Source organism: Aythya ferina (genome assembly GCF_964211825.1).
Source record: "Aythya ferina genome assembly, chromosome: 15".
Classification (NCBI taxonomy): domain Eukaryota; kingdom Metazoa; phylum Chordata; class Aves; order Anseriformes; family Anatidae; genus Aythya; species Aythya ferina.
The window spans coordinates 218,134-235,423 of NC_140314.1; the positions used below are offsets into that span (position 1 = coordinate 218,134).

The 17,290-nt window shown below is 44.5% G+C and overlaps 2 protein-coding genes across 11 annotated transcripts in view; both read right to left on the reverse strand.

The window, feature by feature from the left end:
- LOC311445321 (interleukin-9 receptor-like) overlaps nt 1-8,062 on the reverse strand; it is a 20,537-nt gene extending 12,475 nt beyond the window's left edge. The window contains exons 1-2 of one of the 4 annotated variants that reach the window (XM_084537314.1): nt 4,414-6,339; nt 1,809-1,841 (exon numbers count right to left, since the gene is read on the reverse strand). Coding sequence is in view for 1 of the 4 variants with exons in the window: in XM_084537312.1 (XP_084393438.1) it covers nt 3,157-3,249 (93 nt within the window). In the remaining 3 variants the exon portion in view is untranslated. Of the gene's footprint in view, nt 1-1,808; nt 1,842-3,156; nt 3,572-4,413; nt 6,340-7,979 lie in introns of those variants that run through there. The other 3 variants (XM_084537315.1, XM_084537313.1, XM_084537312.1) reach the window with 3 other exon arrangements.
- IL21R (interleukin 21 receptor) overlaps nt 7,662-17,290 on the reverse strand; it is a 25,554-nt gene continuing 15,925 nt past the window's right edge. For 6 of the 7 annotated variants that reach the window (XM_084537308.1, XM_084537307.1, XM_084537305.1 and 3 more), the window contains 6 exons: nt 16,585-16,781; nt 15,879-16,027; nt 15,276-15,453; nt 13,575-13,671; nt 12,695-12,776; nt 7,662-9,695 (listed from right to left, as the gene is read on the reverse strand). In XM_084537308.1, coding sequence (XP_084393434.1) covers nt 8,793-9,695; nt 12,695-12,776; nt 13,575-13,671; nt 15,276-15,453; nt 15,879-16,027; nt 16,585-16,781 — 1,606 coding nt within the window. In that variant the 3' untranslated portion in view covers nt 7,662-8,792. The remainder of the gene's footprint in view (nt 9,696-12,694; nt 12,777-13,574; nt 13,672-15,275; nt 15,454-15,878; nt 16,028-16,584; nt 16,782-17,290) is intronic. The other variant, XM_084537309.1, reaches the window with a different exon arrangement.

Consider the following 17,290-nt stretch of genomic DNA (forward strand, 5'->3'; position numbering starts at 1 on the left):
CCATTGGCGTTCTTGGCCACAAGGGCACATTGCTGACTCATGGGCAGCCTGCTAGCCACCAGGACTCTCTCAGGTCCCTCTCTGCAGAGCTGCACTCCAGCAGGTCAGCCCCCAGCCTGTACTGGTGCTTGGGGTTATTCCTCCCTAGGTGTAGGACCCCTTGCTTGCCCTCATTGAACTTCATGAGGTTCTTCTCGGCCCAACCCTCCAGCCTGTCAAGGTCACTCTAAACGGCAGCACAGCTCTCTGGGGTATCAGCCACTCCTCCCAGCTTTGTGTCATCAGCAAACTGGCTGAGGGTGCACTCTATTCCATTGTCCGGGACACTGGTGAATAAGTTGAACACTGGACCCAGTACTGACTCCTGGGGGACACTGCTAGCTACGCGCCTCCACCTAGACTCTGCACCACTGAGCACAACCCTCTAAGCTCTGCCATCCAGCCAGTGATCAATCCACCTCACTGTTCACTCATCTAGGCCACACTTCCAGAGCTTGTCTATGAAGATGTTATGGGAGACAGTGTCAAAAGCCTTGCTGAAGTCAAGGTAGACCACACCCACCACTCTCCCCTCATCTACCCAGCTAGTCATCTCATCACTGAAAGATATCAAATTGTTAGGCAACATCTTGTTGGCATGGGCGGTCTGCCATATATCCTAGTACCAAGGCCAGCATTACAGCAGCTGGGGGACTGGAATGCACATCAATTTCCTAGACAGGTTGCTTGATGTCTTTTTTTTTTTTTTGTGTGTGTGTGTGTGTGTGTGTTTTCCAACTCCCGGTTCCTGCAATACAGCCCTACTTGTGGGTGAAGGCAGAAAAGCCGAGTGAAAACTTGGGGTGGTGGAGGTGTGGGGGTGCCAGAGGAAAGCAGAAGAACCACCTTCAATCTGCATAGAAGAAAAAGACCGAATAAATGTCTGAGGGAAAGTCCTGAAAGGACACACCAGGTGTGCTGCCACAATTCCAGGTTGGTTCAGCATCAGCATATGACTGGTGACCTCGAGTTCCTAGATGGTCTCAGCTGGTTTCAACAGTATTTCCAACCTTTCCATGTTTCCAGGACAGAGTTCTGCCTACTATCCAGTCAAGAAAATGAGGCTTTGTAGCCACGCCTTTATCATCCCTTCCTGTAGTTCTATCAGCTTCTTCCATTTCCCAAAAGTCATTTAAACCAGAATTTTTACAATGAACATAGATTTTCCAAATCAACAGATGAACAGATGGTCGACAGTTATTGCTATGTTTTTCTGTTGTATTACCAGAAATCTGTATTGAAAGTTTTGTCTCACCCCCCACATCTGAGGTCCAGTACAACACACAATAAAAAGATGGCCTTTGCTTTTAGGAATGTATAGGGTAAAATAGATGAATTGATAGATACTATAGAGAGGGAAAGTAACACAAGACTGTGGTCCCTACAGTCTCAGCATATGGTCAGCCTAGACATTATCTGGTTTATAGGAACTCAGCAAAGCAGAGCTTTAAGGAGAGACTTGAAGAATGAGGCTGAAGTAGCTCAAGAGAGAACTGTAAGCAGCACCTTCAGAGTATAAGCTATAGCGTGGTAGAAATTAAAGTGGGATTTGTTTGATGATTTAGTTGGAGCTGGAAGCTAGTATCATAGAGTTGACTTCTTGGTATGGAAGTGACAGATGACGAGCAAAAGGGGAGGTGGTCAGTGACTTGAAGGTGGGGACAAGAAGCTTATATTTGGCATGACAGAGAGGAAGATGGAAGAATTGTGTAGAGAAACATAATAGGATCAAAGGGACAGGTACAAAAAAAGATCCTTGTGTCACTCACCTTTGAATGGATACAGGTAAGACAAGATCAGTTCTACAAAGGCCAAATAAAATATGAAACTGAAGTGTCATGAAAGAACATAAGCAAGGGTTTCATGTGGAAATGTGTGCATAAGAATCTTAAACATGCTTGAATTTCATTTGATACATGTAGTGATATCATATGCTAGCTCTGCAGACAAAAGAATCATGTTCCTCTAGTTGAAAGAGGCACAACAGACATGCAGGACTCCTAGGTCTTAGCCCACCTCTGCCATCATTATATGGAGTATACTGTTATGTCAGTGCATTTTTTTTCTGTTGCAACTCATATGATCTGCTGTGTTCACCTAAAGCTTAGAGGAAGTTAGAGGCTTGAGGCTCTGATTTTGCAGCTGCTCTGTGCTATTCCAGAAATGTGCTCTGCTCTCCCTCCCACACTAAGATATGAGTGGTATGCAGTGGGAGCAGGCACAGCAGATCTGGCCCATTTAATACTCTACTTCTGTCCCTTACATGTTAGCAATTAGCCACAACTGACCTACTCTCCCTTGGCCAGAACCCCTTCCTTTGCTTCAGTCTTTGTGAGAGGCAGCAGCAACAGGCACTAAAGAAAGGCGGGACACTAAATTATAGGAAACTAAACACTGACAGGCAATAGTGTGCCTGTACCAACATGCACGTTTCTCCACTCATGAAGGCTAGTCCCAAGTGCACATTCTCCAGAACAATCCATTCTACTATTAAGAAATATAATTGATCATCTTTAGCACTCCTTTAGTGACCCTTTCCTACAAGCAAATACTTTGAGATACAAGTACTTTTCTTTTCCTTTCCTTTCCTGTCCTGTCCTTTCTTCAAGAAAAAATAATGATACATTATCTACCTGCTGAATACCTAGGTCTCTGAGCACATCTGACAGAAACATGTCAAGTGCATGTGGTGCACTCACATGATCAGCCTGTAAGCATGTGAACTGCTAGAGAATAAGAAAGTAATAGGATTTCCTCATCCATAGTTCATACATAGTCCCAAACACTGGGGGATATTTTGTCAGGTTTTATTTACATTCATCTTTTTCACACAGAGAAGAGTGTGAAAGATAATTTGCTCAAAATACCTCTTTCTAACACACTCCAAACCAGAATCAATGTGATAGGGTGTGGTATTGTGCTCAGCAATCTAGCAGAAAAAAAGCGCAAAGACCCTTCTGGTGGTTTGATTGTTCTAGGATCCTAGTAGCAGAAATAATATACAATCCCTCATTTAGGCTAACAAATTATTTTTCATATCTTGCTTTTTGCTCAGTAGATGTACCCTACCATTATTTATTGGCATGCATAGCACAGAAATATGTTAAACCATCTTACCAGCTCAAAGGAAACTTCACTTTTCACACTGTTTCTGTCCCTTGATAGTTTAGGCTGTGTGGTTTGATGATCAGGCAGTAGCAGCAGTGGCATAATAAAGCAGAGCTTACTGTGCCCGATTTTAAAGATAATCTCAAGAACCAATGAAAAACTGCTCAGATTATCAGATTGAGTTAAAGTAGCTGCATCTGCAATTACTCATTAGGGATGGAGAAACTGAGGAATTTCTGCTAAGGGGTTAACATTTAGAAGGCCAAATAATTTGCTGAATATGAAAGTACCTTCTTAGAACACTTAATTAAAAAAAAAAAAAAAATCATCAAAAGAGCTGTAAGTGACCTAAAGCCATTTCCTAGTCCTGTCTGAATGTGAAGTGAGACTGCTTCCATCCAAGGCCTCTGCCCAACTGTGCCAACAGTGATGCCCAACTTTGCAAACAGTTGAATACCTGAGGCACCGCTGAGCTACCTTCTTCTTCCTCCACAGCCTTTTCCTGCACTGTTCTTAAAGGGGCAACTTGGGAAACATCAGAGGCAAACAAGCACTGCAGTGCTTCCCTGTCCATATCCTACAATGCATAGGGAACAGATCTTTCCATATTCAGGTGAAATGCTGCAGTGATAGTGTTAGAGCTAAGAATTCACCAAGTCAGTCATGTAAGTGGGTCTGGTTCCAGAGAAAGGAAAGAGAGATGCAAGCAAAGGACTGACTGAATAACAGTCTCTCAGCATTAGCTTCATGGGCCAAGAGAGAGGGACAGGGGCAATGTAGAAACAGAGACAGATGTTTCTATTGCAGGTAGAGCAATGTCGATTCTCCAAGTACCTGCTTTCAGACCTTCTTCACATAGTAAGACTCCTGCCAACTCACATGAGGCCCTAAGAGTACCCATATGAACATATTTTAGACTATTTATTGTTACATCAATCACAAATGGGAGCAGAAACAGAAAAGCCTTAAAATGCAAGCAGTTTTCAGAGCAAGTAACACCTGCTACACCAGAATTGTCCAGAACAAGTAACACCTGCTGCACCAGAACTGTCTAGACACCTGTAGATTGCCTACTACAACAGAAAACATTTAATCTCTTAGAGACAAATTGTATCCTTGCATCTTCCCCCTACTGCTGTATATCACCATAAGGATGCTACAGCCATCTGATACCCACAGCTTTGACCCATTGCCTCTACAGCAGACAGAAAAATCAGTACAAACATTCAGCAGAAGTTTGGTTCAAACAGCAAGGCATAAACTTACCTTCCTAGTTTCCCTTCACATCACTGTTCCGAAAGACAGAGTAGTATTTCTGACAATACCACAGCTACTTGTAGGTTGCTTTTTACCCCTACCTCAAGTGATACTCAGCCCAAAGACCATTAACTGAATTCCTGTTTTCTAAAAGCTGCTCAGACCCTTCTTTCATGTTTTCAAGCACTCATTTACTGGCTCTCCCATGACTAACTTCAGTGTTTGCCACCAGTGAGCACTGTTTCTCCCCAGCTAATGTTTTACATTGTGTTTAACCTGCAGTTTTTCCCCTCCCACCCCAAATGCTCCATTTGGATAGGATTGTCACTGTTTGTCTGCTGCTGGCCCAGTGTCAAGTGCATGCATATTTTGCTATCTCCTCTGATTCTGGATCACGATAAAGGCAGAAGTAGTAAACAGGATAAGCATCATATTCCAGTGGAAGCTAATGGGACATGCAGTAGTTGGTCTGTCTGTGCTGCATTTCTTGGCCTGTACAATAATGCACATTTTTGAGCCTGAGATAGTCTCAGTTAGACTCATAAACAGGGACACTTTCATGTCCCTGACCACTGTGAATACCACACTGAGCACAGCAGACCAGAGTAATACAAATACTTTGTCTACATGGGTGGTGCTGCTGTCACCTTTTACAGTCTCATCACACTGCTTAATGCATGGCTGCACTCACCTCTGCAAGGTATGCTAAACTTAGATCACCTGATTACCTTAGCATGGCAGTAGTCGCTAAGCAGATTCCCCTGGAATGGACAGCTTAAGCAGCCTATTGTAATCTCTGTTCTTTTAGGGAGGCCTGCTTGGCTAAATGTTGAAACATCAAATGCCTTTACCACACTATTATCATAACTCTTTCCTGTGCTTTACACTGCTGTTCAGGAATCTGCCACTGTGGGTTACTGAGGTCACGGAAGGGTGGAGTGAAACATTTTACAGACAGCTTGTTTGAGAGCAGGGAAAGCCTCACAAAGAACAACAAAACATAGGTTTTTCAACATGACCAATGGCCCTAACATTCCACAGGGTACATGTTTTTTCCAAGTTAGGTATTGTTAGGTCAGGGACACTTGCAAAGTTTGCTACTAGGAGCCACGGCAAAAAGAAAACAAACACACACACACACACACACAAACAAACAAAAAAAAACCACCACCATTGCCACTTCAAAAATGTCCACATCCACAGTGTCAACAAATGTTTGGCCGAAAGCTTAATCGTTACAGCCTGCCTCCAAGGGAATAGTCTCCCTTATTTTCACATCCTTGTGCCACATATCGTGGAAGTTTCTCTCTGCTCATGAAGTCTGCCTCCTAGGATGACCAGAGGCAACCTCCAGTCTAACATAGCTGCAAAACAGTGACTTCTATCGTATGTGCAGCTACGGACTATGTAGCAATGACAGAAACAGATACTTTGGCAATTCTGGGGCCGATGATTCTATCTAAGGCATGGGGTGTGCAGAACTGAGGTGTAAAAGGGCCCAGAAAGACAGGCAAGTTTCCCCTCCACTAAACATCCTGGGCCAGTTAGCACCACGTTGTTTCTGAAATGCCACTACCTGTTGTTGATACAGCTGCAGAATACTTGTAACAGACCAGCAGCGATGCTTCTGCTCAGTATATATTTGGATAGACGGTGCATGCAGACTTTACAGGACACTGCGGGGCAGACAGCTCAACAAGGAAGTGGAGTTAGCTCGCTCCTCTGCTGCCTCGTAGCGGGCATGCAGGGTACTTGCACCGCAGCAGGGAGAATGCGTAAGCATGCAAAGATAATGCTTTCTGTGGCAGAAGACAGCAAAAAATATAAAAACGGAAAAAAAAGGAGGGAAGAAACCAAACCCACTGGTATCTTGGGTCTATGCCCAGGAAGCCCAGAGCTAAAAGGTACATTGAGGAAGTAAAAACAACATGGGCAAAGCTAATGTACAACTAATGTACAAAACTAATGTACAAAACTAATGTATAACAGTAAAGCTAATGTAATTTTAACCCTGTAAGTTCAAAAGGCAGCGTGGGTGGCACCATGGTTGTCGTAAAATATCAAATGGAGGATGCATAGAAAAAATCTCTTAGCACTCAATTGTGAAAGAAACAGCTTCCTTTCATTACAGTGCTCCCTCTTGTTAAAACAGTGTGTTGGGCTTATGTGGCAAGGTTTTGATCACCGGAGGCCAGTAAGGGTGGCTTCTGTGAGGAGTCCAAAAGGTGCCCTAAGTTAGAGAAGAAGCAGTTCCAGCTGGCTCCAAAAGGGACCCACTGCTGGATAAAGGTAAACCAGTGACCAATTGTGGTTGCACCTCTAGGAGAGTGTAGTTAAGAAAGGAAAAAACAAACAAAACAAAACAAAACAAAACAACAACAGCAACAACAACAAAAACAGTGAAGTGGCTGTGTCACAGCAGCTGGGAGAGAGGAGCGAGAAACAATCCCACAGACACCGACAACAGCAAACAGGAGGGGAGGAGGTGCTCCAAGTTCCAGAGCAGAAGTTTCACTGTGTCAAGGCCCATGTTGGAGCAGGCTGTCCCCCTTCAGATTTTCCACACTGCAACCCATGGAGAGAAGCCCATGCAGGATCAGGAGGTCTGGCAGGAGCTGACTCCTGTGGAGGACCCATCTTGGAGCAGTTTGTCCTGGTGGATGGACCCCATGGTATGGACCCATACTGGAGTAGCTCTTGAAGAGCTGCTGCCTGTGGGAAACTCACATAAAATCAGTTCAGGAAAGACAGCATCCGGTGGGAGGGAGCCCCTGTTGGAGCAGGGGAATATAATGACCATGAAGGAGCGGCAGATGACACAGTGTTATGGACTGATTGCAACCGCCATTCTCTTGTGCCACTCAGGGGGAGGAGGCAGAAGAGGATGGACTGGGGGTGGTAGTAGGGGTAGTTTTTGTTTGCTTTTCATTTTTCACTGCTCTAATCTGTTAGTAATAGGAACTAAATTACACAGAATCACACATAATGTCAGGGATTGGAAGGGACCTTGATAGGTCATCTAGTCCAATCCCCAAATTGTATTAAATCTTCCTACACTGAGTCTGTTTTCCCTGTGATGGTAGTTGGTGTGCAGTCTCCCATTCCTTATCTCGACCCCTGAGTCATTTTTCATAGTATTTTCTTTCCCTCCTCCTTTGAGGAGGGGGAGCGAGAGAGTGTTGTGGTGAAGTTCAGCTGCCCACCACACGAAACCACCACAGAGAGCTCTGGGGTTGCCAGAAGTCTTCAGTAAAAGCTTGTGGAGAGAGAATAGAGTTTATTGGTATCACAACAAGAACAGATTATTACTGCACTGGAAACATACATTGTTAATCACACAGGTTCTCTCAGAGTAAGATCTTCTGCAGCCAAGCAGTACTTGGGTTAGTAGCACTATACCTGCATAACATGTAGGTGTTCACATTCAATATCAGTATTGAATTAACTTTTTAAGACGGTTATCCTAAACAGACATACAGAGACATAAGAGGGAAATAATCAGTTGCAGTGCAACTAGCAGTTTTATGGTTGGCTTTATGATCCAGCAGAAATTGACTAAGCTTTGTGCTACCTACCTGTTAACTTCAGCAGACCAGGTCCAAGGCAGAAGATGGAGTTGCAGGCATATCCAGGTGGGACAACATTCCTGAAATTATTTCATAGCTCTAACAGCTGTTATAGTTAGTTAATTACAGTTAATTGTTAAGTGTTATAGTTAGTGTGCTTGGAAAATGCTGGGAGAGATGCTGATTCAGCAGGAAGCCTTTGTAGAAAGAATTAACCTGGAATTATGTTTTGAAGACTCTTCATTTATAGACTCTACCTGCAAAGCCTCCAAAACCAGAGTTATGATTGGTCTCTTGGACTCATCATTCTCTGATGATGAGAATTGGTTTTGATTATACCTCATGAACAGGGATGGGTATAATCCATAATTAATATGAACTATTACAGCTGGGTTTAAAGGGGATTGTGTTAGGAAAAGTAACAATACCTGTGTTGTTAAGAAAGGGTAAAGGAGTGTCAATATAACAAACATGCTTGTCATAGATTATGCTTCTAAGATTCACGTACATCTAAATTCAAGTCGTGCCAGGGAAAATTACTTTAAAGTTTTGTACTATTTATAAGCTTATAAGAAATTAATTATGTTACTTTTGATACAGCATTAACAAGATAAGTGGCAACAGAAATAGGCATTACATTTCTATGGACCTAATAGTTTTCAGTTGTATGCAGTAGAGCTTACACAAAGTAAACTTTGTTGTTTTTTTTTTTTTTTTTTTTTTTGTTTGGTTGTTTTTTTTCTTCTGAATTTTGCTGACATTTTGCTTCCGGTACTGTATAGAAAAGGCCCTGCAATCTGCAAAGGAACATCAGGTCCTTAGTTACTGTGTCCCATTGACAGGGTTGTCAGAGCGATGAGAGACCCATTGCTTGACATAGCTCCGTGGAAAGTCCTCTCCTTCCTGCTCAAGAGGAATGGACCCACTGTTGGTCTGACTGTTTTGCTCAAATTCACAGTCAACTGGACTCCCACAGTCCGAGTCTGCAAAGCCACTGTCAATAGTGTCCAAATCTAGGCAGATTGTAGGATAACTGTCACCAGGCCTTGCACTGTGAGGGAAAAAGTCATAGCAGACTTCACTGTAGGAAACACTTTCACCATCAGGAGAAGGTAGAGAAGCTGGATTTTCCAAATCCCACTGATTAGGATGCAAGCAAAGGGCTTCTAGGATGCTTCCCATCCCTGCTTCCAAAGCCCTTTCAACTTTCTGGTGGGTTGGGACACTTGTCCTCAGGTGGTCTGTGGACACAGAGCCTGAGGCAAGTATTTTGTCCTGTGTACTCAAGTCAGACAGATGGAAGTCACTGGATAGTTTTCTGTCTTCATCATCAATGTTAACCTTGGGGTAACCGTTTTCTCCAGCACTGTCTTCATCAGTGGTATGCTCATGTCCCCTGTACATACGGTTACAGTTGCATTGACATTTACAAGGTGTAAATTCATCAGCTACAGTCACAGTGTCAATAGACAAATGTCCATATGACCGGTCCTGAATCCCACTGCTACTGTTCACACTAGACAGCAGGGACTGGCTATCCTGACCCGGGGTACTCAGGCAGGACATATAAGGCTTAGAAGGCAGATCTTTTTTTAGCTCACTCATCTCCTCTTGTGAGGTACTGTTGGAAGGACACATGCTGTAAACTTCTAGGACTTCCGGAAGGACTATTCCCCATTCAAAGAAATCAAGGGTCATTTTCGTATGGGATGTACCAACCCACTTCTGCATAAAAACAGATACAGAGAGAGGGAGAGAGGTTAGTAGCATCAGGTGTGAGTTTCCACAGAAATTACCAAAGACCTTGTGCTTTTAGAGGCAAAGTCAAACTCTAAAATCACTGACTCCTCCAAAACGGCAGGGCATGAGATGCTGCTATTACCAGCCACAGGCAGCTGCAGGAGAACTGATTCAAATAATTGAAAATATTTGAAAACAATTAGTTCTGAGAAATTGGCATGGCTTTACAGTTTTCTCCATGCTGCAAAGAATGCCACTGCCTACAGCTGCATTCCTGGCTCATCAGCCAGATGTACCTCCCCCAAGCCATCAGTTCTCCCCAGATCTCTTCTCAAGGAAACTGCCTCTCTCTGAAAGCAAAGTCAGCTTCTTCCTCTACATGCTGTATCTGCAGTTAACACACACACAACCCTACTCTGTCACTTCGCAGTACCCTGGGAAGAGGGTCAGGGCAAATCTTCACCAGATCTTTTTTGTGTGACTATGCCCCAGGCTAGTCTTTTCTCTCACAGTGACACAAAGGAAGCAGGGGTAGGCAGGGGCTATGAACCTCAAAGAGCTGTAGCCACTGCCTGGTGCAGATCACACTTATTTGAATGACAGGGGAATGACACACATTGAATCTTGCCCTTCTGTATCACCATTAGCATTACATTCTGCCTTGTTCCATGTGTTATGTTTAGATCATGAGCCTCTTGCATTCAGTTTCATCTGAGAGTAAAGGCACTTCTAGGTTTCTTTGAGCTAAAAGCAGAGTATGATTCTGTTCTTTTCAAAGAAGTCGCTGAATCATTCAGACCACAGTAAATTTGTGTGTGCCACTAGTGAATGCTAGTAAGTCCTGTTAGCAAGGCTGTGTAGTTCAGAGGCTGGGCACAGCACTGAAAGTCAAGACCTATCTGACGCTTTTCTGATGGCTGAACTGAGCGACGGCTCTTGTAAGTGCCACTTTCTGCTGTGTATAAAACAGGTAACAACACTGAGCCTCACAAATGCCGTGAAGGCTTCTGACATGGAGTGCTGCATGAGAGATAGATTATGCCACAGTAATCAATGTGCAGGAAGCACCAAGTCTATTTTAATTTATTTTTAACATAAGCTGCAAAGAGCTTCTTATTAAAGCTGTACGTGCAAACGTGTACATGCAAATGGCCATTTAAAGAAACAGCAGGAAACCCCCCTCTCAGAACTGAGCAAGAAGAATATTTACTGTGCTCTCTTGACAATTATTTTCACATTCCCACCCAATGTGAATGTGAGAACTCATGTACACACAAGAGTGAACAGTGTTCCTCTGCTTTTCCTTCTCTTTTTCTGTCTTAACTTTTCTCTACCATTTTCACTGTTACCTGTGCAATCCAGGACTGTTCTGTGCAAAGCTTTCCTATTGTCATTTGCTGATTATTATTCACAGAAGTTTCCTAAACACTTGCTTTAATGCAGGCAGGATGCAATTGAATAAGCCTTAGATCAATTGTTGTTGTTGTTGTTGTTTTTTTTTTTTTGCCAACTGATAATGATGACTGTTCACATATTATTGAGGTTGCCACATCCTCTTGACACCCTCTGCATCTTATGCTGTGGCTGTGTGGGCGACTGCTGCTTTATTCTGCAAATTTATTAAATTTCTCAGAAACAACTTAGCTTTAGCAATATTGTAACTGATGTTCATTCCCTCCTAGCAGCACTGAATGACCTAATTAGAAAGTAGCAGCAGCAGCATTCCTGCTGAGCATGGTGAAGCAACAGGATTCTCTGACAGGAGCATGGCTATTGGTGTCAAAGGGTGGCCTCAATTCCACTGAGCACTATCCCTTGACTATTAGGAATTCCTGCACTGGATCCACCTGGTACTTGCTCCCTTCTCTGATAACAACCAGTGCCAGTGGCCTCAGAGATAGCTGCAAGTACTGGTTGGAAATAGATATGAGAAGCTGGGCTGAAAAAGGAAGGAAGGAAAAAGAAACACAATCACTGCAGGCTTCAGCTTGAATGATGCCCATGCAAAGCTTGCCATTTAAGCCAATTGCAAACATCAGCCATTCAACTGTGGGAAAGTACATGAAGATCATTAGGGCCCAGCCAGTGTCCCTCTAACAGTGTCCAAGAAAAAGCAGGAACAAAAAGCAGACACTGAAATGTCTCTGATCAGTGCTGCTGATCAGCAGGAACTTGTTCAGAAAGAGGCAATGGTGTCTGCACTTACGTGCCAGCATCCTTACTGTTTGATAATGGCATTGTGGGTTGCTCTTCAGTTTAATACAAACAATGTTTATGTATACTCAATGTTCTTTTACTTTTGTGTCTCGAAAACTCCAGCAAACCCTGAGGTCTTTGCAAGCCACTTTGTCAGATGAACAAGTTTGGCTGGTGTTAAATGAGAAGAGAATTTGTGAGGGCTAGGCAAAGTTGCCCAGTTCACAAAGATGATTCCTTAATAGGGAGGCAGCTGGGCATACAGTATTGTCACACAGGAGTTATTTGCCTCCCAGAGCTCTACTCACCTTTCCAGGATGATATACATATCTGTTGTCTGCATGAGTGACTCTCCAGAGAGAGCTACAAAGCTTAATGTTGAGCCTGTGTTACTGCAGAGACTGGACTGGGAGATCTGACCCTAGGTGAAATCTACTCCATACCCTTCATGGCAGTATGGGATCGGAGTTTTGGAAGAATCCCAGTTACTCTCCTGGTATCCCTTTGTCCATTCCCTTCACAACCTCAGACTTCACAGTTCAAATATGAGCTCAGCTCGCCTGCTAAGACTGTACCTACAGGGGATGAGCAGCACAGCCCTGGCATAAAGGTCTTCCCAGCACAGAACCTACACTGTTGCGATCTGGTCCTCATCTGTACTCATGTGGCATTCCTTTGAGACAGCTTTCTCCTCTTACTGCCCTAATGAGAATCTCTTGCCCAGGAGAGAGTACTGGGTCTTTTAGTTTATCTTTGTCATGTGCTCGACTCATGTAGCCCATTTATACCTTGAAATCTCCATTATGCACCAGGTAAAGTGGTTTGAAAAAGGGAGCTGGGTCTGGGATGCAAGCCATCTTCTTCCACAAGCTGGAAGAGAAAAGAGAAAGGCTTTGGGGTTAAGCACACATTACAGATCCAAAACAAGGCATCTCCAGAGCCAATTCAAGCAGCTGAAATCACTGAAATCAGTGGATAGGGATTCAAGGATGTCTTGTGCTGTTGGAGCCATCTAATGGCCTTTCTTGTGAGCCAGGCCTCTGATGCCTCAGCCCGCATGACCTGTGCACAAAAATACTCACGCTCCTTTTTTTTTCTCCTCTCTGGAAAATTACCAAGTGCTGGAGGTGCCATTTTCCTCAGGCTGTGTTAGCTAGTGGTCTGCACCCACAGGGCAGAATCTCTGCCTTATGTGCTTGTTCTTCAGCCATGGGCTGTGCCAGCCCTGGTGCTGCACCAGCGCAGCACCATCTCTGTGGCAGGGTGCACACTGTCCCTCTGCAAGGGCACGTGGCCATCCAAAAAGGGGGGAGACCCTGTGCCTGCGCTGATGGAATTGCATTAGCTTTGGAATGGGGCAGGCTGCTGCTCCTGTCTGGGCATTTTCAGAGCATGGGCAGGACCAGGAAAACAGCCCAGGATGGATGGGTGGCCTCTAATTAATCCCCATGCACCAGTGTCCTGTCCCACCCAGCCTGCAGCAAGGCCCCCAGAGAAAAGCAAGGCTCTCTTAGTAGTGCACCAGATGGATACCTTATGTTGCCCTCACAGGCCCACACCTGTGTCTGTGTACAACTGTACAAGGTGCAAAAAAGGCTGCATGTGAATGCCCCATCTTTGGCAGAATAGAATAGGGGAATTTACTCCAGCTTCCCTAGGGGCTCTTACCTCTGATGTTTGGCCAGAAAGGCTGTGATTGAAGCAGTGATTACCAGGACAACAACAAACAACAGCATCCATCCCATGCCTGCTGTCTGTGTCACTGCTGGAGAAAGAGACAGGGTTCATTCAGACTCACCTTGCGTTTAAATAGACCCTGGTCAATAAAGGAGCAAATGCTGAGAGAAGACCCTGAATTTCTACCCCAGATTTTCTCTTAGGGATGCTGAGGCCTGTGGCCCAGCCCCCTGTACATGCAGTCAGGTATGAATGAAGGTGCTCAGAGAAGACTACACCAACAAAAGGAGCTGCCTATCAGTCTGGTGTAGCCAGGCCAGAGGGCAGCTGACAATGAACATGACTGGGGCAGAACAGCTCACTGTTCCTAAGACTCCTGGTGTTTCTGACTTCTTTTGATTTAGGGACACTTCCACAGGTAATCCATGAAGTGATCACCCTGCTGCCGCAGCACCATTTAGTATTTCTGTTTGAGCTGTGGATCAGCCTGAGTGGGGAAGCACAGCATACAGTGCTGACATTGACCACGGTCATCTTGCCCTCCCCTCTGAACAAAGTCTTTGGTTTCAGAGCCTGTTCCACCATGGCAAACACCAGTGTACCTCTGTGCATAAGGCAGATCCCTGCAGAGTGGGAATAATGGCTACTGAATGAAACACCCATGCCTAGCACAACCATCAAAGGTAGGAGTCCAGATATGGAACTTAGCCCTGAGAGCAGGCTTCTTTTTCCCCTCAGCTGAAGGCAACACAAAACTCCAGTAGTGCAGGTACCTCCGCTAGATCTTTCCTATTTCTGAAAGCTGCAAGCAGGACCCTGGAAGTCTGACACTGTGAAGGAAGGTAGAAGCTACACTCCTGCATTGGCAACAAACCTACAGCCAGCCCTACCAAACCCTCCTCCCATGCTGTTGTCCTGGTTTCAACTAGTGTAGAGATATTTTTCCTTCTAGTAGCTGGTATGGTACTGTGATTTGGATTTAGAATGAGAATAATGTTGATAACATGCTGATGTTTAATTGTTGTAGAGCAATGCTTACAGTAAGTCAAGAACTTTTCAGCTTCTCTTACCACCCTGCCAGTGAGGAGGCTGGGGGTGCATGAGGAACTGGGAGAGGGCAAGGCCAGGACATCTGACCCAAACTGTCCAAAGGGATATTCTGTACCACGTGGTGTCATGCTGAACATTTATATGGGATGGCTGACTGCGGTGTGGAGGGAAGGACTGCTGCTCAGGGATAGCCTGGGCATCAGTTAGCGGGTGGTGAGCAATTGCACTGTGCATCACTTACTTTGTGCATACTATTACTATTATCATTATTATTTCTTTCTTTTCTGTCCTAATAAACTCTCTTTATCTCAATCCACAAGCTTTTACACCCCCCCCCCCCCCCCCCCGATTCTCTCCCCCATCCCACTGTGGGTGAGGTGGGTGAGGAGTGAGTGAATGGCTGGGTGGTGCTTAGCTAACTACCTGCTGGGTTAAACCACAACAGCTGTAAAGTGTGCTTTGTAGCCCAGTAAGATCAATACAGACAGCATATACGTGCCCAAACTTATGGTTCGTGTACCCATAAATCAAGCCAAACATGCCTGCCTTTACTATCTAGCTTTTACTCTAATTATTTAGATTTCTAGAAGCATTCCCTGACATTGGGGACCAACTGGAAGGGCAGGGAAAGCTAGTATCTACCAGTAGGGCTGGTTTTCAGTGTCAGCGGGGAACTCCATTCACTCCAAAATCCACTGTAGCCACTGTCTTCTCGGGGTCTGGCTCTCACTTGGAACTCATACTCAGTGTTTCCCTGAAGTTCCTGTGGCAGGATCACCAGTGTCCGTTTATCTTCATGAACAGATTTAGTCTTCTGAGTCTGTGAACAATTAAACACCAAATAGTTGAGGCTGGAGTGACTACTCCAATATTACTCTCACTGATGCACAGTGTGGAGCCCTGCAAAAGAATCCCCTCTGCTTTCATACCATTTCTGCGGCACCATGTTCTGTCTGGTCAGTAGCGTGTGGCCTTGGGGGATCCTTCCATGAAGGACAGCATAAGAAGCAAATGACCTACCTACTAGTCTTCCTCACAGCATCTTGTACCTTTCAAACAGCTTCTGCCTCGCAATTTTTTTATTTATTTTTTGGTAAGTTTTGTATGTTTTTGATCCAGGCAAGCAAAGAGAAACTTTTCAAAACGCTTAGAACCCTTCTTCCACACTAGTGCTCCTGTCCTCCTTCTGCTGGCCTCCTCTTTGCTGATACATCTTACTTGATGGTAAACTGACATTTCACTTACCTCCCAGGTGTCAGTTCTTCTCTTATAACGCAGCTGATATTCCAGCTCTTCATTCAAAAAGTAGAAAGAGTTCTGGTAGATAGTTTCCCAAGAAATATTATAACCCTCTGCGAACACAGCAGTCAGATTGAAAGGAGGCTGTGGTTTGACTGTGGGTGAAGACAGGATGGTATTAATCATTGCTACATTACTGAAGACACAAGAGATAGCCCAGCATGGTATCAGAAAGGCAGAGTCACTAGGTACCATAACTGCCCCAGTGGTGGTGGGCCATCCTCTCAGAGTGAGCAGTCCTGAGCAGTGCACAGAGACTCACACCTCAGCAGCTCTGAATATTCCTTGTTCCTGACTCTGCTGCTTGTTTCTGAACTTCCTCATCAGCTAAGGAGCAGGAGGAAATATCACAAGGGCTGATAACTCCTGGGAGATGAGGGAAGTAAAGCACCTTGTTCTACTCATCACATAGGAGGTCTCCATGTAGTAATGGTCACTTGCACAGTTAGGCCAGTTGTAAGCTTAGCCTCCAGCATAAAACGTTCTTTAGTTTACAGTGACAGCAGTAAAATCACAGAGTCCTGTGTATAGGAGTGCACACTGAACACAGTTCCCCACCCTTGGCAGACATGCTCACTCTGTGCCCAGACTGTCCTGGCAGATGGACATAGACTCAGGAAATATATAACAAGCCCACCATTTTTGTACTTACTGTTCTGTACCATATAAAAGCCTTTGGAAGTCACATTTCGCCTATCAGCTATCTCCATAACATCCACCTGCACTTTGATATCTGCCAGGAGTTCAGTCATGTCCACAGTGCACATATACTGTGTGTGGCTGGTGTTCCTGGACAATTGCAGGAGACTGCAGGCAGCCACAATTTTTTCTGGATTGTCCTCAGGAACCCTGAAACACCAAAACAAAACAAAGGAAGTAGTCCACATCTATTACACGATGTAGTTGGACTAATCTGTTACTGAAAAAAAATGAGAAATTCATAAGGAAAAAAAAAAAAAGGCAACATGTTCAAATAAAAAATATCTTTGAACATTGACTTTTTTTTTTTCCCCCTTTCTATTTGCTCAGCTCAGCAGCTTTCTGAGAAAAACAGAAAAATGATGCTGAAGTGTTTGTGGAAATAACAGCTTTCAAGAAAAGCTGACCATTAGAGCTGCACAGCCCAGAACTGCACCCCACTTCCTGGCTGGGGCAGAACAGCAGCTATGCAAAGCTTGGACAAGTTGCATGATCCCTTGCCAGCACATAAAAGTGGCAGCCCATTGTAAGCAGTAATGGGCAGGGTACTCCCAACAAAGGAGAGGAAACAACACCAAGGAAGCCAGAGACAGTGTAGCAATCAGCAGCAAGCAGCACAGCCACTGGCTGCAGGAACCAGGGATAATTGGCTAGTGGAG